This window comes from Myodes glareolus, chromosome 9 (genome assembly GCF_982192425.1).
Source record: "Myodes glareolus chromosome 9, mMyoGla1.1, whole genome shotgun sequence".
NCBI classification, from domain to species: domain Eukaryota; kingdom Metazoa; phylum Chordata; class Mammalia; order Rodentia; family Cricetidae; genus Myodes; species Myodes glareolus.
This window is the reverse complement of record NC_142034.1, coordinates 104,024,670-104,048,493: the sequence shown is the minus strand read 5'-3', so window position 1 is coordinate 104,048,493 and position 23,824 is coordinate 104,024,670. Positions and strand designations below refer to the sequence as shown.

Below are 23,824 nucleotides of genomic sequence, written 5' to 3'. Positions count from 1 at the left end.
TCTTCCCTCTAACACCAAAATGGAAAGTACAGCTTTCTTTCTTCCTTTTTCCTAGTAACAGACTCAACAACTCACACTGGACACTGACAACTAGAAGTGACAGTTTCACCCTGGAAGTGCAGAGAAACCCTGTCTGGACAGGCATTCTACTAGTCAGCTATGTGCCCAGCCACAACTACTAATCTGTGAGGAGTGGGAGCATCTGTGTGCACCACAGGGGATGTGTGTATGTTTGTGTGCATATGCATCCCGACACAAGAGGTGGGGTTTTTTTTGTTTTTTGGTTTTTTTTTTTTTGGTTTTTCGAGACAGGGTTTCTCTGTAGCTTTAGAGTCTGTCCTGGAACTAGCTCTTGTAGCCCAGGCTGGCCTCGAACTCACAGAGATCCGCCTGCCTCTGCCTCCCGAGTGCTGGAATTAAAGGCATGTGCCACCACCACCCAGCCTGACACAAGAGTTTAACCTCAGGTTTCATTCCTCAAGAGCTATCTATTTGGGCTTGTTTATTGGTTTGTGTTTTCCTTTTGAGCAGGGTCTCAGGTTAGGCTGGTAATCCAGGGAGCACCAGGGATCCACCTACCTCTGCTTCCTAGTCTTAGATTATGAGCATACTCCACTGCATCTGGCATTTTCACATGGGTACTAGGTATTTGAACTCAGGTCGTTATGTGCCCTGCGAAACACACCCTAGAGGCTCTCAGCCTAGAAGTTCTACTTGGCAGTGATCTCCACCGTCATGAATCCCAGTGAGACTATCAGCCTCAGCAGGGTACCTGCGGTCATCTGATTCCTGCACAGACTTGGGAAGAGAGTGTCCAAAACTGGTGGCTCCATGTATCAGTAGCAGGAAGTACAGAGGGAGCCCCTGGCTATGAAGGCAGGAACAGGCATCAGGAAGTCACAAGATGTAAGTCCTCATCCTAGCCAGGTCACTTGCTGGCCATGTGACAAGGCAGTCACTTCCCCTCTCTGGATACTGGTTGTTGTGTGACAGTTTGTGTGCCACTAGCCCTGCAGTATGCAGAAAGAACCCTGCACAAACTGGCACGCAGAAACATAACGTGCTCTCTCACGCTCTCCAGTGACAAACCAGAGAATGCAGCACACACGCATGCATGCATCAGAGCCCGGAAGCCCTCCAGCTTCCAGCACTGAAACTCCACAGGAAGAGTGTCAAGTCAACACTACCTCCTGAGCCCCAACTGTGTGCTAGGTCAATAAGTGACCAATCTACACAATCCTTGACCAAGAAGGAGAAAGGGTTCAACTCAAGAGACAGAACTAAGGCAGGGGGAGAAGACATTGACACTGGCACCACACCAGTCCACAAAACACCTGCAATAACAGCAATGTCTCGTTACACTCCAGAGGTGAACCCTAGTCTTCCTGCTATCTCCAGGGACAGCGTCAGCTAACACCAGCTGCTAATGAGCCAAACAAGCTTCCTTATTTCTTCTTAGATCACCATCAAAATTAAGGTCTCAAAATGAAGGGACTAAGCACAGTAATAGACATGTCTGGTGCAGGAAAGGCCCTGGGTTCCATCCCCAGCACCCCAGAGAATGTTCCCCAGTGCCCCACACAAGAGGTCACATGTTCACGTGATATGCCACAACCCAGCTCAAATGGCACCCTGTGGCCTTTCCTTGTCCCTGTCCTTAAGAGATAATTTTAATTTAGTGTTTAGATTCCAAAAGGCCCCATATAAATTTTATCACAAACTTCTGCCTGAGTCTCCAAGATGAGTTCAAACATTATCAGGTCACATTGCCATCTTGGTGGAAGGAATGAAAAAGCGAGAGCTTGCACTATCCTTCTCAAACTGTTCCTCCTCAAAAGAACAGACAGAAAAATTCAAACGCAGAGACAGGGGGGCAAGGGTTGGGGGGTGGACTGCTCTTGAGTGATAAGACTGTTTTAGAGCAGGACAGAGGTGATGGTCATACATTATAAATGGCACTAGACTGCTCAATTTAAAATGAAGGCTAACTCTGTGTCATATTGACAAAAATATTTTATGGGGCCAGGCAGTGGTGGCACACGCCTTTAATCCCAGCACTCAGGAGGCAGAGTCAGGAGGAACTCTGTGAGCTCAAGGTCAGCTTGATCTATAGAGCGAGTTCCAGGACAGGCTCCAAAGCAACAAAGAGAAACCCTGTATCAAATATATATATAAATATATATGTATATATACACATATATATGTGTGTATATATACATATATATATATATATATATATATATATGGAAGAACTGCCACAGATAGATACTAGGAAAAAAAAAGATCAATCCAAAGGAACAATTGGAGGATCGCCCCCAATGGATGGAGCAGTGAGCTCCACCCCGGACACTGGGGAGCACCTGTTGGGGGCCAGGGTCCTCACGGGAAAGCACATACTACCCAGGTATGAGAATTCAAGGAACCACTGAGAGGTCTTACCCAGGAGTGGGGGTAAATAACACTCTCAGCCTGGTGGCTTCACCTCCTAGGAGTAGCCAGCAGGGGATGGAGACTTTTTTCCTGGAGATGAAAAAAAAAAAAAATCCAACCCAAACCATCCAGGAACTGGCTGGGCGGCAGATGATCTTGACTGTCTGGTCCTCACTTATGTCTGTGGCATGCTAGGAAAGCAGGCTGAAGATGCTGAGAATCAGTCCCTGAGCGACCTCTGGAACCAGCACGCTAAAATGAAAGACATTTCTAGCACCCTGGAGACTTTTTGGTTGAGTTTTTGGTTGTTGTTTTGGTTTTGCTTTTGTTTGCTTTTTGAGACAGGGTCTATCTATGTAGCACTGGCTATTCTGGAACTCACTGTGTAGATCAGGCTGGCCTCAAACTCATAGGGATCAGGATCTGTCTTGCCTCTGCTTCCCAGGTGCTGGAATGAAAGGTGCCACAATACTTGGCTCTTGCTGTTTCTTATTTTTGTGGGATTTTTTTTGTCTGTTTTTTTCTATCATGGGTTGGAGAAACTGGGCTTGGTGTTGAACATTTAAAAATTATAGCACTCAGTAAACTATCACAGGAGGACCGCCATGAATTTGAGGTCAGCCTGAGCTACACAGTGAGTCCCAACCCAGTCAGAATTACATAGAAAGACCCTGTCACACACACACACACATCTGCAGTAGGTAGAGGCCAGGAATGCTGCTGAAGAGCCTGAAATGCTCTGGGCAATCCCCTCCACCAACATTTATCCAGTCCGGTCCCAAAAGTCAAAGGTGCCACAATTGAAAGACTATAATCTAAGGCTACGCCTGTTTGGGTCTTGCCCTGAGGTCACCACTCCCTTTAGTGCATTTAGTGGCAGGCTTTTCTTTAAATTTTTATCTCCTTGAGCACTGGACTTAGCTCCATTACACTTCCTGGAATTTCTTTTTCTCCTCAAATTGTACAAAAAGCTTTGTACTTCTCTTTGTCCAGCTTGCTCCTCTCGTTAGAGATCTGCTTAAGAGTGGTTTCTAATGCTTGGCTGCCTTAAAGTCTCCTCTGCCAACACCATTAATTCAAAACTCTTCAACTTAGCCTCAGACAGATTAGAACAAGGGGGAAATGCAAACACATTCTTTGCCAAAATACCACAACAATGTCTCTAGGCCAGTTACTAATATTTGTGCCCCCTGAAACCCCTTGAGCTGGGCCCACAGTCCAAACCACCCTCAGTACTGTAGTCCATGTTCCTACTACCATGGCCCAATAAGGCCCGTTTAAAGCTTTCTAATTCTTTTCTAGTCCAAAGTCCACATTCTACCAACAAGCAGCATGATCTGGCCTGTCACAGCAATAGCCCAGTCCCTGGTACCAACCTCTATCTCAGTCGCTGTTCTGTTGCTGTGAAGAGACACCATGACCAAGGCAACTCTTATAAAAGGAGCATTTAATTGGGGGCTGGCTTGCAGTTCAGAGGGTGAGTCCATGATCATCATGGCAGGAAATGTGGCACCAGGCAGACATGGTGCTGGAGAAATAGCTAAGAGCTACATCCTGCAGGGAGAGAGAGAGAGAGAGAGAGAGAGAGAGAGAGAGAGAGAGAGAGAGAGAGAGAGAGAGACACTAAGGCTAAAATGGGGTTTTGGAGCCTCAAAGTTCACTAACTTCTGTTAGTGAGCAACAAGGCCTTATCTCCTAATCCTTCTACTCCTTTCAAATTCCCTGGTGACTAAGCATTCAAATGTGTGAGCCTAGGGGGCTCTGGGAGCCATTCTTATTCTTATTCAAACCACCACAGTCACTGTGGCACTTTCTTTTTCTTTTTTCTTTTTTTTTTTTTTGGTTTTTCAGAGACAAGAGTTTCACTGTATAGTCCTAGTTGTCCTGTAGACCAGGCTGGCCTCGAACTTACAGAGATCCTCCTGCCTCTGTCTCCCAAGTGCTGGTCATATATCACCCAGCTGGGCTTTTGCTTAAAAAACATGGGAGAAAAGAGTGGAATGTCAGCTAAACAAACACAGGCCAAGAAAATGGGATGGAACATTTGGGGATGTATCTCAGTTGGCACAGGGCTTGCCTACCACACATAAAACCCAGAAACGTCTAAACCATACGTGTGTATACCACTGTAGGTGCACACCTGGGATCCCGCACTATAGGTGCACACCTGGGATCCCGCACTATAGGTGCACACCTGGGATCCCACACTGTAGGTGCACACCTGGGATCCCACCACTGGAAATTAGAGGCAGGAGGATCAGGAGTTCAAGGGTAATCTTCAGCTTCATAACAAGTTTAAGACCAACCGAAGTCACTTCAGACTGTTTCAAAAGAGATAGATAAATGGGTTGGAGAGATGGCTACTCTTCCAGAGGACTTGGGTTTGATTCCCAGCACCCACAGGGCAGCTCACAACTATCTGTAACTCCAGTTCTAGGTGATCTGACACCCTCTTCTGGCCTCTGCAGGCACTGGGCATACATGTGATACACAGACATATATGCACAAAAAAATCCATACACATAACATAAAATAAATCTTAAAAGGTAAAATAAATCCATAAAAAGAAAAGAAAAACGAATGGGATGGGGATAGGTAAGTTTCCCAAGAGTACTCTTGACGCCAGGGTGCCTCTGTGAAGGAGAGCTATACAGACACAGTCCTGCAGACTCCCTAAGCACCTCTATGCAACTGAGCACGAAGCCAGATCAACGTCCCTAAGCATTTCCAGTACACACTCTACAGAGTCCCACATTACAGACTTCAGCTTAAAGCAACTTCTGCCACATTCCAGGCCAGTGTGCTGCTCAGCAATCCAGCAAAACCCATTTCCCTAAGCTGACCCTACTGCAACAGACACCAAGCTAGACAGCCTTTGCTGAGCGAAAAGGGACAGGCTACACCGCTGTTCCAAGAGTGGGTGCTGAACGTCCTGCCAGCACTGCCACCTCACTCATAGCACTTCACTCTGGTTCAACTGCTTGGGCACAAACGCAGTCGGTGCCACCTCTGGGAAACCACCGCAGAGTCAGAAGGCAAAAAGGGAGGGCCATCTACCCTGCACACCACGATGTGCAGCACAAAACAAGGAGAAAAGAAAGAAGGGGGCAGGAGAAAGGAAGATCTAGCTAAGTCTCAACTTTGCCACACACAGAATGATGGACTGCTGCTGGATCGTGCAGTCCATAACAGTGACCAATGTGCCGTCTCTGGAGCAAGGTTCGATCTGGAAATATTAGACATGAAAGCAAAATTACAATTCTATTGTAATGATAAAATGAGCCACAGCACAGTCCTTCAGTTTTCTTTCATTGTCTTCATTCCAGGGTCCTTTAGACATTTTCACCTAACCACCCTCTCTACGGCATCTCCCCCCATCCCTTGAAAACAGTCTCACTATATAGCCCTAGCTGGCCTGAAACTTGCTACATAGACCAGGCTGTCCTCAACTCACAGAGCTCCTTCTGCCTCTGCCTCCCAACTGCTGGGATTAAAAGTGTGCACCACCACACACAGCTTTAGCTCCAAAGGTCCAGAGTGCTAAGAACTTGACTCTCGTTAGGCAGTCAGAACCTAGGCATACAGCAGCAGCAGTGGTCAGAGGCACTAGTCTGGGCCACCGATGGCAAAGATGTTACAGCCCTTCTGACACTGGAACATGAGCATTCTATCATAATACACCAGCCCTATGACATCATGAAGAAGAAAGATATTAATAGCCTTTGAATGAAAACCACATTCTTTTTCCAGTCACTGTTTCAGCAGATTCTTTATTCCAAGAGCAAGTCACTCCTGGATAGGGCCCAGTCAACAGCCAAGGAGAAAACTGCGACCTTCAATTTTCCAGAAAAATAAGAAACTGCCAAGATATACATATATTTGAGGAAGGAAGGGGCAGTCAGACTCGGTGATTTCTCAGACCCTGGATTCCCCTACCTTGAAACAAGGATCCCAGCATTTTTCTAACGTGAGGGTTCCTGAGATGATAGCTTCTGATAGACAAGAGCACCAGGACTTCCACTTATAGTTGGACAAAGGGCAGTGCTTGAGACTAGTAATAACCTCTCTTTCCCCGGTAAGAGCAAACATGCTACCTAGAAACCAGAATTCCTCAGCTCCTAGAGGCCGGCAGTAGACTGTTCCCACTGCTGAGTTCTCCAGGAAAGCATTTGACCACTCCCTCCCTAAGAGGGGCCCACACAGGTCTACCATTTAGGTATCTTTCCTCCTGGCAAAGATACTTGTTTACTTCTACAGGCAAATGTAAATCCACAATAGCTATGTGGGGTGTATATGTTATTTGCATTGAGGCATATATTTTACATATAACTCTATACACTGCATGCTTTGTTTTGTTTTTTCTTTTTGAGACAAAATCTCATGTAACCCAGGTTGTCTTGGAACTCTCTGTGTGGCCAAGGATGCCCTTGAACTCCTGATCCTCCTGCCTCCACCTCCTGAGTGCTGGGATTGCAGGTGTGCAGCACCATGTCCAGTTACTTGGAACTGAAGATGGAACTCAGGGTCTCATGCATGCTAGGCAGGCACTCCACCAACTGAGCCACAGTATCTTCAGCTCCATCCTGTCCTAGCAGAACAGGAGTTTCAATTAATGTATACACAGTGACTTGTGTATAAGTCTATGCTTTCCTTCTTAACATCTCTGAGGTTTGTTCTGTCATGGAGGCCATAACACATGGTGTTAACACATTCCCCACCAACAGGTATTTTCATACCTGTTGAAAATATGTTTCAACATATTTTCTGGGGATATGTTTATCTAATTGCATGCATTACCCAGGCCCATTACACTTCCCCAGATATTTGCACGTATGTTCTCAGCCTTAAACCCATCTTATCCCTGCCTCTACTCGAACATTTTAAACTTAAGACTAGAGCAGAGCTTAATGGCTAATTTATAGGATATACAAGAAACTGGAAAACATGTTAAGTCACCTTAAAAGCAGACAGCTTAGGGGAGGGAACTCTAAGCATGTATCCCCGGAGAGGCTGAGGCAAAAGGATCTCACGGTAGGAATATCTGGACTTTAAGGTCAGCCTAGGTTACACAGCAAAACACTGTCTTCAAAAATGACACTTTGGGGCAGACAAAATGGCTCAGAGAGTGAAGGTGCTTGCTAGGCAAGTCTGGAGATCTAAAACTAATCTCTAGAACCCAGGTGAAGTGAGCAGAGAAAACCGACTCCACACGCACACCATGACACCTACACACACACACACACACACACACACACACTTTTCTTAAGTCACTGTGAAGTCTGGGGACGTGGCTTAGTCAGGAAAGTGGTTGTTGTGTAAGCATGAGAAGTTGAATTTGACCCCAAGAACTTACAATTTAAAAAAGAATTTATTAATATGTATACAGTGTCCTGTTTGTGTATGTTTGTTGGCCTGAAGAGGGCACCAGATCTCATTACAGATGGCTGTGAGCCACCATGTGGTTGCTGGGAATTGAACTCAGGACCTTTGGAAGAGCAGTCAGCGCTCTTAACCTCTGAGCCATCTCTCCAGCCCAAGAACTTACAATTTTGAAATAAATAAATAAACCCAACCACACACGGTGGTACCTGCCTTTAGTCCCAGTGCTGGCGTGACAGATCACTGTGAGTTTCAGGCCAGCCAGACTCTGTCTCAAATAAATAAATAACAAAAAATTGTAACCTAGCGTTGAAGGTGCAGACAGACAGATTTCTGGGGCTTGATGGTCAGTTCAGCTTAATGGGAGAGCAGAATGTTTAGTTTAATGTTTAGATCTGGTCTCAAAAACCAAGGGAGAAATTGGCAGTGGTGGCGCTCGGGAAGCAAAGGCAGGAGGATCTCTGAGTAAAAGGCTAGCCTGGTCTACAGAGTGAGTTCTATGACAGTCAGGGCTACACAGAGAAACCCTGTATCGAAAAACAAACAAAAACGGGGGGGGGGGGGGGGGGGGGGTGAGGGGGGGGGTTGACTGAGAAAGACAGAGGTTGACCTCTGACCTCCATACTACCTCAAAGGTTGACCTAAAAAATAAATAGGAAAGCGGGGCATGGTGGCACATGCCTTAAATCCCAGCACTGGGGAGGCAGAGGCAGGCAGATCTTTGTGAGTTCAAGGCCAGCCTGGTCTACAAGAGCTAGTTCCAGGACAGGCTCCAAAGCTACAGAGAAATCCTGTCTCCGGGGGAAAAAAAAAAAGAAAGAAAGAAAGAAAATACACAGGCAAATAAATAATTGCAGGCTCACACCTGTAATCATATGTCACGTAAGAAGTAGAGACAGGAGAATCAGGAGTTCCGGGCCTGTTTCAGCTACAGTGAGGTCAAAGCCAGCCTGAGCAATGTAAGATCCTATCTCAATATAAAAAAGTCAGTCAGAAGACAATTCACAGAAAAGGAGAGAACTTTTGTGAGCATACCGATAAGAGAATTGTACCTGGAAATTACATAGGATTCTGGCTGCTCAGTATTAAAAAAAAACAAATAGCTCAATTGAAAACTAGACAGACTGAGGCTGGCATGAAAACTCAGAGGTCTTCCAGAGGACCTGGGTTCAATCCCCAATATCCACACGGCAGCACACAACTGGTTGTAACTCTAGCCCCAAGAAATCAGACATCCACTTTGGATCTCTGGGTCACCAGCCATACATGCAGTGCACATATATACATGCAGGCAAAATACCCATACACATAAAATATTAAAATGAAAAAAATTCCATGGATGTGATATAAACAAACATTTCTCCAGAGATGTACAACTGGCAACGGGCACAAGAGGCCATGTTCAGGATGACTAATCACTAGGAAAACGCACACCAAAGCTGCAGGAACTGTCGCTTCACACCACTAGAATGAGGTTATCAAAGACTTGTGGGACTTGAGAAACCGGACCCTTCATGGTGCCTGTGAGCAGAAGACAGATCGGCTTCCTCAGACGGCCCCACACAACCCAACAGGACTACTCTTCTACCTTAAGCTAAAGGAATGAAACTGGTCCCACACACAAAATTGTTACGTGAGCTTCCATAGCCGCATCCTTCTAAGAGCCAAGTGCAAACAACCTGAAGCCCACCCCTGGTGAGCAGACAGCAGGTGAGCAATGCCCACAACAGAGCACCACCTGGACACAAGAAGAAACAATCTACAGATTAGGCTGCTCCAGGGAAAAACCTTGAAAACATTATAGTCAGTTAACAAAACTAAAGTTTTATGGTTTTATTTGTATGAAATACAAACAGTGGGAAAATCCAGAGTGACAGTTGTGTATCCCCATGCTTGGGAAGTAGAGGCAAGGGGAATCAATGTTAAAGGCTATCCTGGGCTACATAGGAAGTTCAACATCTGCCTGCACTACATAAGACACTGTCTCAAAGAAAATAATAAAAACAAAATCAGGAGACAGGAAATAGAGTAACTGTCTGAAACTGTGAGGAGTGATTGCTAATGACTCAGGATTTCTTTTTGGAGCAAAGAAAACTTTCTAATATTGATCGCAGTGAGATTTGTACAATTCTGTCACAGTACTAAAATAAACTTTTAAAATCTCTTTTACACCAAGCGGTGCTGGTGGCACACACCTTTAATCCCAGCCCTTGGGAGACAGAGGTAGGTGGATCTCTGTGAGTTCAAGACCAGCCTGGTTTACAAAATGAGTACTAAATGAGTACAAAGTGACAGCCAGAGCTACTGCACAGAGAAACCCTGTCTGAAAAAAGCCAAAAGAACAAAAAAAAGAAAAAATTCTTTTCCAAAGAGATCTAAATTATTTAAAAGACAAGCCACCCCTAGATCTGGGTTTAAAATTACAACATAAAACAATTAATTATACATTTGAACATTAGACAGCTGGTGCTATTGAGGTATCACTGGTTTTTTATAGGATCACAAAATGAATTCCTTTTTAACGTGATATGAGAATACATACATATAAAGTATCTGCAGATGAAATGGTATGGCACTTAGGAGGGGGATAAGTAGTCAGGGATACAGATGAACTGGTCACCAGGAACAACTACCAAAGCAGGGTGACAGCAGAGCTCATATATGATTACACATTGCAATGTCTTAATATCCTTTGTTTTTCTTTTTCATTACACCATGTATCACAGGCTAACCTAGAACTTGATCTATAGACCTGGTTGGTTTAAAGCTTGTAGTAATGCTCCTGCCTCTGCCTCCTGAGTGTTGGGAGGGCTACAATTACAGACATGAGCCACTACCACACACCTGGCATGAAAATTCTCCTTGAAAAGAGGAGGAAATTCCTCCTGCACTTAAAAATTCAACATGCATCAATCATCAATCCCACAGCATGGGCAGGGCCACTTTCAACCACAATCTTTTAGAAACAAAACTACCCCGATCTTGGACCCAGTATGGAGCACATGGTTAGCAGATTGGGGCCTGAGTTTGACCTTCAGACTCTCCCTCCTGCCCCCAAAGGACCCTCGACATTGCACTTAGTTACAAACAACAAAAGCAAAGGATCTCTAGGAAACATGCAGTAGAACAACCCGGCTCTCAGGAGGTGAGGAGGCTCCTGTTGCAGTCTCCTTTTGCATGTGATTTATTCAGCTTTAGACTTAACGATTTTTTTAACTTCCTGAAACTTTTCTTGAATTCCTATTACATTTTTATTTATTTATTTAGTGTGTGCACAAGTATGCCACAATGTTTCTGTGGAGGTCGGAGGACAACCTGCAGGAGTCAGGTCTCTCCTTCCACCACCTGGGGCCCAGGGCCAGACTCTATCAGTCCGCTGCAAACACTAGAGTCAGAGTTTGACACTAAGTGTCTCCTTGAAAGATAAACTGATCAATTTCCTTTGGTTTCTCAATCTCAGTCCCTCCTCCAATGAAAGCACAAGAATTTCTACGGCAGAAATCTGAGGCAGGGCAGGCCCTCTGGTCACATGGAAAGGAAAAGGTGAGGACTAAGGCAACTTCAGTGAGAGGACCCGGGCTCAGCACGTACAAGGCTCTGGGCTCACCCTCAGCATCTCAAAGAATTTCAGAGTTCCTGGTTCCCACTGTTGTCATAGACGGGCCAGGGAGCAGACCTGTCCACAATCCCCACTCCACCTTTATGGAAACACTAATGGTGGAGCCCTGTTAGGAGACTTACCACCAGCCAGTGTAGCTGAGCAACCTCCAGTCTAGGAGGCAGATGCTATCATGTACCCTCATTTTGCTGAGAATTTCAAGTTAGTTTTTCTAACATACACTAGCTGGAAAGACGGCTCAGTCAGGAAAGCATGGGGGCCTGAGTCAGGATTCCCAGCCCCATGGGTAAAGCCTGGCATGTAGAGCGTGCTTCAAAGTTCAGCACTGGTGGACTGGGGCAGAGAGACAGGAGAATTGCCGAGACTTTAGGGCCAGTCTAGCTGGAATGGTGAGCTCTGGGACCAATCAACAAACAGGAAGTAAGCAATAGAGAAAGACATCCAAAGTCGATGTCTGGCCCTTCTACACATGTGCACAGGCAAACACACCTGCACACCCACACACGTGCATACACATACTAAATTAATTAAAATTATACAGCTTTATGTGTCAGAGCCAGGATTTGAACCCAATATGTTGGGCTCCATCCCCTCTTGGTGGGTGCCAGCTCACTTCTTTGCGGTGTATCATTAACGTTCAAGGACCTGAGACCTTAATTAGACCCAATGATTTGCTTTGGCAGATCAAGTAAAGTTCCTCCACCAGAAAAACCCCTCCAGCAGCCCGCAATAAGACCACTAGTTCTTATCATAAACCTTGCTCTTGGGGAACAAAAAGGACCAACATCCTTTTACAAACGCACACAAATAACTTCAAAGCTAAAACTAAATGCTCTCCTTTACCCCAACACCCGCTCGCCCCTGAAACATCTGAATGAAAGGCCAGGAAGGGACGAGGAGTGGGGGCTCTAAAATTCAACTGCACAATGAGAAAAACTGCGGGGATAGAGATCCCTGTGTCCAACAAGAGTCAACAGCCAACACGAGGCTTTCCGAGTCACTCCCATCTCTACATACAACACCCAGGAATGACTTAGCACCGAAACTGCAGCAGGACTTTTCAGAGGGAGGCAAGGATGGAGACAGACTCAGACTCAAGGGACTAAACTTCGGTATCACTGGGCACGTGCCGTCCACACCCATCTCCCTCTGACTTCCAGTCTTCCCACCCGCTCCACCTCCCCCGTTCGTGGTACTGGCTTGGGCAAGGCATCAGTCCCATGCAGGTTCAGCATTGGGCAAGAAGGGAAGGGCTTTAGGACACAACCAGAGACCTCAAACGATGAGCTAGAGAAGAAATGGAGAGAGCTAGAGCATGAACCAACAGCCCAAATGCAAAAGGCACAGTCGGGAGAGTGAAGCTGCGAGGCTAATGGGCCGGCTCTGGGGACGTAGGTACTGGGAATAAGAAGGACGGAAGACAAAGCGGTCGTAACACGCCCTCGGGAGACCGGGAGCTGCTGTTCTGGTTTGCTGTGGACAGGGGTTCAGGCCAGCAAACCCACGGTCGAGAGAGGCTCTTTGCCTTTGGAGAAAGAGTAGTCATTGGACCGGAGAATGACTGAAAACCAGGGGCCGGTAACTGGAGCTGGGTCCCAGGAGGGTGACGGAAGAAGAGGGGCTGAGGCACGCACTAGAGAGCTGAGAGTCCGGGGTGTGGAAGCCGGCCAAGGGGGAATCAGCGGGCTGGGAGAGCCTGGGAGGGACTAAGGAGCAAGCTCTGCTCTTGGAGTTGCCTGTCAATGAAGGGGCGAAGGGACAGGGGCGCCAGCCCCGGGAAAGTGAGTGCTGTATAGAAGACCCAGGGCCAGGGCTCCGGAGCCTACGAACAACCCCGCGGGAGTCCGCAGGGTGTGGGGACACAGGGCCCGGAGCGTGCGGCTGCAGCGGCGCCACCGGGCGGGTGACAGCGGCGGCACCGCCACTCACCGCTCATGTTGCCGCTCCCGGGGCGCTGTCTGCCGTGCCGCCGCCACCGCCGCCGCGTCTGCAGCCGCCGAGCTCCACACAGGCCGGGTGAGCGCGCGCCCCGCCCGCTGGCCCCGCCCCGGAAGCAGGGCCCTCCGAGGGCCCGCCTCCCGACCCGGAACCAAAATACCCTCACGAGTCGAGGTCCGAGGGTTGCGGGGAGGAGACCGGGAGCTGACGGGATAAACGCCTCCCCATCCCCGAGCCAGGAAGAAGACGTCAGTCTAAATTGAAGTCGGGACAAGGATGCGGATAGTCATACTGGGAGCCTGGAATAGTGGTGCAAGTCTGTCAAACCAGCCCTCGGGAGAAGGCTGACCCAGAGTTCAAGGTCATCCTTAAACTACATTGTGAGTTCGAGACTGAGACCCTATCTCAAAGAGTTGTGGAGAGGGGGAGAGTAGTGGGCCTGCAGAGCCTGGTGGCACAGGCTTTAATCCCATCATTCGAGAGGCTGAGAAGGGGGCTGAGCTACAGCGTGGTAGAGCACGTTCCTTTCTTTCACGAGGCCCGAGCTTCAGCTGTCTGTACAAACAAAAACAAAAAGTGAATTCAGAGCTATTCTGGCAACTTACCGAGATTCTCAAAATAAGAAGTAAAATCAGGGCTGTGCGTACAGCTCAGGAACAGATGTAGCGTGGTTAAGGCCCTAGGTTCAATCTCCAGCGTCAGAGAGACTGTGTGATGGGCCAACGTAGAAGATAAGCAATCCCAGAAGGTCTCTCTTTTAGGTCAAGCTCAGGATAGCTATTCCGGAAGGAACAGGTCAAATTCCTTACCAGTAACGGCTGGTTGGAGCACAGGGTGAGTGAGAAGTGGGGGTCAAGAAGGAGGATCTATTAAGATGGGGGGCCCTTTTGTAGGCAGGAACGTTTGCTTTCAGATTGCCAGCCCGTTGCTGAATGGGGGAATAGAAGGCCATGGCAAGCCTTTAAGCACAGTGATGCAATCAGAGTTGGCCTTTAAGAAAACTTCACGGCAAGATCTCCTAAGTAAATTGGGAGCGTGGAGGTCACCGGAGAGTAAAACTGGAGAGGGGAGGAAGGGAGGGGACTGGAGAAAAATGTATAGCTCAATAAAAACAATAAAAAAAGAAAACTTCACAGGCTGGGGAGGTGGGTCGGCGGTTAAGAACACTGGCTGCTGCTCTTTCAGAGGACCTGGGTTCAATTCCCAGCACCCATGTGGCAGCTCACAGCTGTTGTAAACCCAGTTCCAGGGGACAACACCCTCACACAGACATACATGCAGGCAAAACACCAATGCACGTGAAAGGAAAATAAATAAGTTCTTAAAGAAAACTTCACTTGCACAACTTTAACCCCAGCACTCACCAGGTGGAGACCAAAGAGCCTCAAGTTACATCTTGGGGTACTTAGAGGGAACTTGTCTCAAAGAGAAGTCACTTTCTAGAATGAGAATGGATTGTAATGGGGCTGGGGAGAATGGCAGCAGGTTAGGGAGGTGCGATAGATGTCCGGTGACGCTGTAGGTGACAGTGAGCGAGGAAAGGCTGGGTGCTGTGAGAACACAAGTTTTACATTCACAGCATCGAGGAAGTTCAGGGTGGTGGTGCACGCCTTTGATCCCAGCACTTGGGAGGCAGAGGCAGGGGAATTTCTGTGAGTTCGCAGTCAGCCTGGTCTACAGAGGGAGTTCCAGGACAGGTAGGGCTGTTGCATAGAGAAACCCTGTTTCGAAAAAACAAAAAAAAAAATGAGATAAAATAAAAAGCTGGACTTGAAACACTAATTTCCTCCTCTTGGGTATGAGCCTGAGGCTGCAGTCATCCAGCCTGGGTAACGTGGAGTCGCTCTCTATGCTAGCTAGAGGCTATAGCTCGGTGGGAAAGCGCAAGTGTGGGGCCCTAGATTTGATTCTCAGTGATACAATGGAAAAAAAGAGGTGACTAAGCCTTGGAGCTTCCCCTTCTCCTGGTGAAATTTCACATGGCTGTAGCTAACTTCTTCCATCTGTAAGGGCACAGCCAGAAAGCTCTCAGCAGATGCTGGCCTCTTCATATTGAGCTTTCCAGCCTCCACAGCAGACACACAGACCGAGGGGGGGTGGTGTTGGTCATGCATACCTGTAACTCCATGCCAGAGGCTGGAGCAGGAGAATCCAGGAGCTCAAGGCTAGCTTATAAAGAAAGACACATCACAGTCCTTTATATGTCACCAAACCTCAGACGTCCTGTGACCGTGCCTCCCTCCTCCCCTACCTCGTGTGTGTGTGTGTGTGTGTGTGTGCGCGCGCGCGCGTGTGTGTCTGGTGTAACAGGGTATTCTACCACTAAGCGACATCCTCAGCCCTGACAGCAACTGTCGGATTTTGTCTGTGTGAAAGGACTTGAAGCAGTATCTGGCACCATTAAGCCTACATAAGTGATCACACACACACACCTGCACTTGAGCCGAAAACAGTCACAGGTTCATGCTTGTCACAATTAGCAATAGCACATGGTTTGTGTAAGCATACTAATGTCTGCTGCTGCCGTAAGCTGGGACCTAGAGAACCTGTGCACTACACACTGAAATGGCCTGGCTTCTCCTGTTTACCATTAACATGGGATAACCTTGCTTCCTTTGGCCGTCAGGAGAACCCAGTTGGCCTTGAAATACACCATGTCTTGGGTGACTCCATAGAAACATGATACTCTAGGGCCTATAGTGGTTTTTTTTTTGTTTTGTTTTTTTTAAGAGAGAGTCAAAACTTTAATCAAAACCAAGGAACCTTCCACAGTTAAGCTCCCAATGTTAAGATGGGGGAATGAATCTAATGTAAAGAGTTTATTAAAGGACAATAGGCTATATCCCAGCTGATAAACATCCTAAAGACATGAAAAGCATCATCTCTGTCTCTGACAGGCTCTCAAAGTGGCTTTATACCAGACAGAGTTTTATTCTCTAGAATGAATTGGTTTCTCCATCTCTGTGATACTTTCCGAAGCAGTTGGCATATTCTTGCCATAGTCACTTGTTTTCGTGGTGACAAGAATGGTTGCACCCTCCTCCATGGCTGGAAGTGGGAAGTGGTCAGAATCAACCTTCGGGTTGCTTTTAGCACAGTCCTCGCAGGTGCATTCTTCCACCGTATACTCCAGGCTTCGGGGAAGAATCCTTACGTCAGCCCTGCTCTTCACCAGGTCAGAGTTGGCCTTGTCCGGCAGAACGGATCCTGATGGTACAGACACAGGCATTCACCGAAGGTCAGTGGTGCCGTCACAGCGTGCATGGCCGAACACTGAGCGGCACCAGACCCCAGCCCAGGCTTGGCCCCGAGGCAGATGGCTGTTTTGGGTATATGGAGTTCTTACACCTTGTCTTATGTTAACCACATTTAAAACTCAGATTTCACATGAGCTTATATGGACTCTATAAAGACAACAGAAGGGACACAGAGACAAAGGGCTGGATTCAAAGACAACCCCTGCTGTCTCCAAACAGGTGGTGGGTGTCCTTGTTGGCAAAGCCACAAACAGGGTCACTCCATAAACTTATTGTCCACTTGGCTCTTTCAAGTTCTGAGGGTTTGACCTTGTCTTACACAGGAAATTAGCATATGTCACAGCACATCAGAGTCAGCCTATGAGTGACATTTCAGAATACAGAAGCAAAGGTAACACACCTGTAATCCCAGCCACTCAGGAAACTGAGGTAGGGAGAGTTTGGAGCCAACATAGTCAAGAAAGGCCCTGAGTTCAATCTCCAATACAAGATGGGGAAAGAATGTACAAGGAATTTTTTTAGCTAATCTATTGTGGTGGGAGGAGTCACATCACAGAGCACCTGTGAGCATTACAGCTGCTTATGGGAGTGGATCCAGCTCAACCTAACATGCTTGGCAGCAAGTGTCTCCATCCACTGAGCACTCTCCAGCCTTCAGGTGTGCACTGTGGCCTAGTTTTTCTGACATGACATCTTATGGAGCATTTTCCAGTACATTAATTTGTGGAGGGAGTGGGGACAAGATCTCGTTCTGTAGCCCAAGTTAGCCTAGGACTCACTGTAGCCCAGGCTGGCCTCCTACTCGTTTTGTTCTGTAATGTATGTGAGTGTTTGCTGTCTGTAGGTATATGTACCATGTATATGCCTGGCGCAGAAGTGCTGAGTTCCCGGGAACTGAAGTTACAAAAGGTTGTGAGCTGCCATGTGGGTGCTGGAAACCAAACTGTGATCCTCTGTAAAAGCAGCAAGTGCTTTTAGCCACTGAGCCATCTCTCCAGCCTGTGGCCTCAGACTGTTGGTGACCCTTCTGCTTGCTTCAGCCTCCAGGGAACTGATGTTACAGTTGAAGATCACACTCCAGGATAATTCATTTGAAAATGAATTTCCTTCGATCCCATATAGTAATTCCCAGTTTGTCTCCAGTGCACATCTGTGAAGAATGAGTTTTCAAAAACACTTATTGTGCCTGGTGCTGGTGGTGCATGACTTTAATCCCAGCACCTGGGAGGCAGAGGCAGGCTAATCTCTGAGTTCAAGACCAGCCAGGTCAACAGAGCCGACAGGACAGTCAGGGCTACACAGGAAAATCTTGCCTTGAAAAACAAATAAAAAAAGGATTTTTTTGCATAAGCTTGAGTTCAGATTCTCACAAACGACATCAAAAAATGGGGTGTGAGCCAGGTGGTGGTGGTGCAGCCTTTAATCCCAGCACTTGAGAGGCAAAGGCAGGCAGATCTTTGTGAGTTCAAGGCCAGCCTAGTCTACAAGAGCTATTTCCGGGACAGGCTCCAAAAGCTACAGAGAAACCCTGTCTCAGAAAACAAACAAACAAACAAACAAACAAACAAAAAACACTGGGTGTGACAGCCAGGCAGTGGTGCACACCTTTAATCCCAGCATTTGGGAGGCAGAGACAGGCAGATCTCTGTGAGATCAAGGTCAGCCTGGTTACAAAGCCAGTTCCAGAACAGCCAGGGCTACACAGAGAAACCCTATCTCAAAAGAAAAATGGGGTGTGGCAGCAAGCATCTGTAATGCCAGATTTTTAGTGAGGTTAGAGACAAGAGAGAGACAGGAGAATCGTTCCAGAAGCTTGAAGGCCAGCTCGCGTCCTGGAGAATGAGAAGCGAGGGACCCTGCCTCAAAATGGGATGCGAAATGACTCCTGAAATTGTCCTCGGACCCCCACACGTGCTGTTGCCTGCGCCTGCACTCTCACAAAAGATTAAGCTTCCGCTTCCCAACATTCCACAGTGCAACTTTTTCTTCCAGGGGCCTGGAGAAATGGCTGCTCTTACAGAGGACGTTGGTTTGATTCCCAGCACTCACTTGGTAACTCAAACTGTCTGTAACTCTGGTCCCAGGGTACTCTGGCTTCTGAGGATAATGCACATATGTGGTACACATACATATGGATAAAATAAAATAAATAATAAAGCACCTCATTCTAAGTTGCTCTAGAAACACACTAAACATGGGGGGGGGCTGCCTGACCTCACTTCCATGTGGACCTAAAGATGCTGCTAAAGAACCGCAGGATGGTGGTTAGCAGACACAAGGAGGTAGAGAAAAGAGAAGCAGACGCTCGGAAGGCCAGAGCTGCAGCTCCAGCAGATGAAGATGCGTCAGCCTAGATGACCACCAGGTGACACTGGCGCTGCGAGCAGCAGAGCGTAGGATGCGGAGGACTGGCTCTGTTTCACTGTTTCCCTATGTGTCTGTAGTCAGAACATTGTATCGTGTACTTTACATATGTGCAGTTTGTATGTTAAAAATTTTGACGGGCAGTGGTGGCACATGCCTTTAATCCCAGAAACAGGCATATCCCTGGGCTCAAGGCCAACCTGATCTACAAATCTAGTTCCAGGACAACCAGGGCTACACAGAAAAACCCTGTCCAAAAAAAAAAAAAAAAAAAAAATCATAGTGGTTAAGAGCCAGGATTCCTTCTCTAGCAACCACCTGTAACTCCTACTACAGGGGGATCTGATGTCCTGTTCTGACATCCAGAGGAGTGTCTGGATATATATACATATAGACGTGTGTGTGTGTGTGTGTGTGTGTGTGTGTACACATATATCTATATGTGTGTTTGTATGTATGTATGTATGTATACACACACACACACTCACATACATAAAGCCACTCTCAGACACACACACATACATATAACTTTAAAAACAATTAAAATTCAGTCTCTCACCTACTGACCACATGGAGGACAGAGTAAATTACCCACCGTTCCACCTGCACTGGAAAGTGCTGGAGTCGATGCTTTGCACTTTGTGCATGGAAACCAAATGCATAAAGAAGCAGGACAAGGGCTCAGAAGATGGCTTAGTGGTATAAGAACTTGCAAGTCAGGGGACCTGAGTTTAAATCTCTATTACTCTGGTAACAAGTACATGCCTGCAACCTCCTAATGGCAGAAATGATATCATAGCTACAGCCACATGATTCGGTCCATTGAGAGAGCCTGTCTTTTTTTTTTTTTAAATTGAGACAGGGTTTCTCTAGCTTTGGTGCCTGTCCTGGAACCAGCTCTTGTAGACCAGGCTAGCCTCAAGCTCAGAGATTTGCCTGCTTCTGCCTCGCAAATGCTGGGACTAAAGACATAAGCCACCACCACCTGGCCAGAGAGCCTGTCTGGTGGCAACAAGGTGAAGAATAGAGGAAGACACTTGATGCCCTGCTCCGACCTCATGAGCAAGTGCACACTCACATGCATGCACCACACACACCAAAAGAAAAAATAGTTAATTAAAAAAAGATGCGGGACAATGGCCTCTATGTGTTTGAGAATCGCATGGGGAACAGTGCTATAAAATCAGTTCAGCCTGAGAGGTTCTCGGGTGGAGCATTTACTTCTCTGAGATTGGTACACCGTTATCCTTGAGATGGTCTGTGAAACCCGGAGCAACTGGTTATTCATTTCTAGTATTTTAGGCAGTAAAATGTTCACATGAAAACAGTGCTTTTAATTGTATTAAAAGCATGACCATGGATCTTGCCAACTACCACTAGCCTGAGAGTGCTGGCTCTCAGTGTGTGAGAGCAGAGTATCTCGTCCATGTGCTAGCTGCAGTCAAAAACACTTTCCAAGGAAGCCTCCAGAGCAGTTACCAAGAGAACTGGGGGGAGGTGGGCATCAAAAGGAGAGTGGCAAAGTAACTGTCAATGCCAGGATTTCTCTGTTGTTTGTTCGTTTGGGAGGGTAGTGGCAGCTGTTTTTATATTTTGTTTTTAGACATAGTCTCTTGTAGCCCAAGCTGACCTCATGTCATGTAACTGAAGATGACTTTGACCCCTTGATCCTCCTGCCTATACTACCCAGGTGCTAAGATGACAGGCATCTGCCACCACACCCAGCTCAAAATTTAAACTGTCCACTGACACATTTGAAAGTGCTGTAACCAAAAAGAAAAAAGAAAAAAAAAGGCCAACGTTAAAAAAGGAAAAGGAAATGAAACTTGGAAGAGCCACCCCTACAGAAATAGACTTCAGAGTCGCCATCAGACTGACCTGGGTTTTGAAGTTTGTCCTTCAGTGCTTCAGAGTTCATCTTCCTCAGCAAGAATGTGAGTGTGAAAAGTGCCAGAGAAACAGTCAAGGTCAAGCCCAGGAAGGTCCAGAGAACAATATGTATCCCTTTCATCGAGCTGGTCATGCCTTTGGTAAAAGATTTGTCAAAGAGATAGGAAGCCAGAGTAAAATTCACATCAAGTATGAATTTTCCAACACTCCCCTATTGCATATTCATGAATACCTTACTTGGGGGGGGTGTTTATTGAGACAAAATCTCGTGTAGCTCAGGCTGGCCTCTGACTCATGAGTCTCCACCTCCTACGTAAGCGCTGGGATTACAGAACTACAGCACTGTGACCATATGCACTGCTGGGAACAGAGGCCAGCGCTGTGTGTGCCAGCCAGGGACTCTACCAGTTCCTTACAGCATGGCTCCTTTTGTTGTCTTTGAGGCAGGATTTCACTTTAACCCAAGCTTCTGAGGAATTCACAGGCTAATCTTAAATTTGTGTGGTTTGCAGCCTGTGATTCAAGACCATTTGGGTTGTTGAATAACTTTCACAGAGCTAACATATCAGATATTGACATTAGGATTCATAACTAGCAAAATTACAGTTATAAAGTAGCCACAAAAATAATCTTATGGTTGGGGTCACCACACCACGAGGAATTGTATTAAAGTATTGAAGCATTAGGAAAGTTGAGAACCACTGAGTTAGAAGCCGGTATTGCCCATCCCTGACTTCACCAACATTGACTTTAAATTCTAAATACCATTCCTTAAGGTTTGATGAACTGCCAGATAAAGTTGAGTTTGGTTCTGAATAATTCCTTTGCTCCATGAGACATTTAAATCATTGCTTGATTTCTGGTTTTGATTCAGAGAAAAAAAAAAAGTTTCCCCACCCTCTCCATAGCTTTTATTCTCTGGTAGATAAACAGGCACTATCACGAATGCCTCCCAACAAGAAGCACCTATTGAAGAGTCTCACTTACTTGGATTACAGTAAGGCTGACAGGGTACAGGAGGGTTGGAACATCGAAGGTGGCAAGGTTTGCAAGCATGCAGCAGACTGTCAAAATATTCACTGTGGAAGCACCGCTGAGCCATGTGGGACTTGATCACTGAAAGAAACAGAAACAGCAGACAGAACAGCATGGAGGACCAGCAAATTCTTATGCGGGATTCCCTGTGAACAGCGGTCAGGGACGTTGAGGGGGAAGGAATGACCCCAACCTTGTTGGTTCTTATGAGGACCGCGGGTATTGTGGCGAAGGATTTGAACACCTCTCTGGCCCTCTGTCTCTAAGAAGCTTGGGTGGAGCAGTGGGGTGGTGTATCACAGCAAACCGCACCTGAAACAGAGACTGCCTATTTATAGAGGAAATCTCTCATCCAGGTGACAGTTGCACAACGTGAGCAAGCTTAGGGCATCAAGCAGAAAGGGCAGTAGCCGTTTAGGGACCATCTATTTGTGGGCTGTACCATGTGATAGGAGACAGACGAAATGAGAGCTGTGTCCTTCCACACTTAGAGACTACAGGGAAGGTAGACTATAGCCTGTAACTGGAGGGTGGTAGTGACTGACAGAAAGGAAGATGGAGGGAGGAGCCAGTCAAATATGACTACCAGTTATGCTTTGACATCTGGGATTAAAGCAAGAGGCTTGAAAGATTGTTTGGGGGCATTATGTCACGTCAGTAAAAGCCATCCTAGCCGGTTGTGGTGATGCGTGCCTTTAATCCCAACACTCTGGAGGAGAGGTAGACAAATCTCTGAGTTTGAGACCAGTCTCATCTACGAGGGTTACATAGAGAGACCCTGTCTCAAAAACAAAGTAAAACAGCAACCCAGATATATATCCATGGAAATAAATGAGCCTTTACCATCCCCCAGAAAATGTGTAGGGCCTTAGATTGATGACTTATGCACATATGTCTTGTCCTATATGATCCTGTCATGTCAGGGTTAAGGATTCAAGATTGAGTGTCATTGCGGTACATACCAATAGTACCACCATTTATGAGGCTAGGACAAGAGGGTCTCAAGTGGAAAGCCAGCCTGGGGTACATAGCAAGATCCTGTCTCAAAAATAAAATTTTAATTGAAGCTGGGCATGGTGTCTATAGTCACATGCCTATAGTCACAGCTACCTGGGATGTAGAAGGTAGTGAATCCAAGGCCAACATGAACTACACTGTAGCAACCTTATCATAAAACTACATGATTGGGTGCTGAAGAAATGTTTCAGCAGTTGCACTAGCTAGTCTTCCAAAGGACCTGGGTTTGATTTCCAGCACCTATGTGGAGGTTCACAATCAGCCATCTGTAACTCAAGTCTCAGGGAATCCAATGTACTCACCTGGCCTCCATGGGCACCAGGCACACTCATGGTGCACAGATACACATGTGGACAAAACACCCATACACATAAATGCATTTTTAAAAAATACATGATTGGGCCGAGCGGTGGTGGCACATACCTTTAATCCCAGCATTTGGGTGGCAGAGGCAGGAGAATCTCTGTGAGTTTGAAGCCAACCTGGTCTTCAGAGTAAGTTCCGGGACAACCAGGGCTAACAGAGAAACCCCGTCTCAAAAAACCTAAATAAATATATGATTGGATCCATACCAATTCTGGAAACTTAAGGGTTTTTGTGGCTTACTTGTTTCAGCCTGGATGAATACCATGTGAACAGAATCTTATATAGTAAGCCTGGAAAGATGCCTCGGTGGATAAGAACACTTTCTGGGCCATCCTAAGAAGCGGAGTTGGGATCCTAGTACCCACATAGCAAGTTGGATATCCAGTGTAGATTATAGCACCATCTGGGACCTGCAGTTTTACAGCCAGATTGAGAGAACACAGGCCTCAGCTAGAAGAGAGTTCTTGTCTCAAAGGAGTGGGAAAGAGTTCTAATAAAAGACAGCTGACACCTGTCCTGACGTACACAC

The 23,824-nt window shown here is 46.7% G+C and overlaps 2 protein-coding genes across 3 annotated transcripts in view; both read right to left on the bottom strand.

Annotated features, from left to right (window-relative positions):
• Snx29 (sorting nexin 29) overlaps window positions 1-13,450 on the bottom strand; it is a 417,720-nt gene extending 404,270 nt beyond the window's left edge. The window contains exon 1 of the mRNA XM_087910838.1: window positions 13,358-13,450. Coding sequence (XP_087766964.1) covers window positions 13,358-13,364 — 7 coding nt within the window. The 5' untranslated portion in view covers window positions 13,365-13,450. The remainder of the gene's footprint in view (window positions 1-13,357) is intronic.
• Window positions 13,451-16,166: 2,716 nt separating this feature from the next.
• Tnfrsf17 (TNF receptor superfamily member 17) lies at window positions 16,167-22,264 on the bottom strand. Of its 2 annotated transcripts, XM_048433223.3 has the most exons (4): window positions 22,106-22,264; window positions 21,865-21,993; window positions 20,866-21,012; window positions 16,167-16,573 (listed from the first exon to the last, which is right to left on the bottom strand). In XM_048433223.3, exons 2-4 carry the CDS (start codon window positions 21,977-21,979, stop codon window positions 16,296-16,298), a joined length of 540 nt encoding a protein of 179 aa, XP_048289180.1. In that variant the 5' UTR covers window positions 21,980-21,993; window positions 22,106-22,264; the 3' UTR covers window positions 16,167-16,295. The 2 variants fall into 2 exon arrangements, with proteins under 2 accessions (XP_048289180.1, XP_048289179.1); XM_048433222.3 differs by lacking the exon at window positions 22,106-22,264 and having other exon boundaries at window positions 21,865-22,099.
• Window positions 22,265-23,824: the final 1,560 nt, after the last annotated feature.

Bases quoted from the DNA above. Each gene is read 5' to 3' on its own strand.
- Tnfrsf17 (XM_048433222.3), bottom strand. From the start codon at position 22,027: ATGCTGTTCTGTCTGCTGTTTCTGTTTCTTTCAGTGATCAAGTCCCAC. The intron at 21,013-21,864 runs GTAAGTGAGACT...CTTTTACCAAAG, and splicing joins TCAGCCTTACTGTAATCCAA to GCATGACCAGCTCGATGAAA. The intron at 16,574-20,865 runs GTCAGTCTGATG...CTGTACCATCAG, and splicing joins GGACAAACTTCAAAACCCAG to GATCCGTTCTGCCGGACAAG.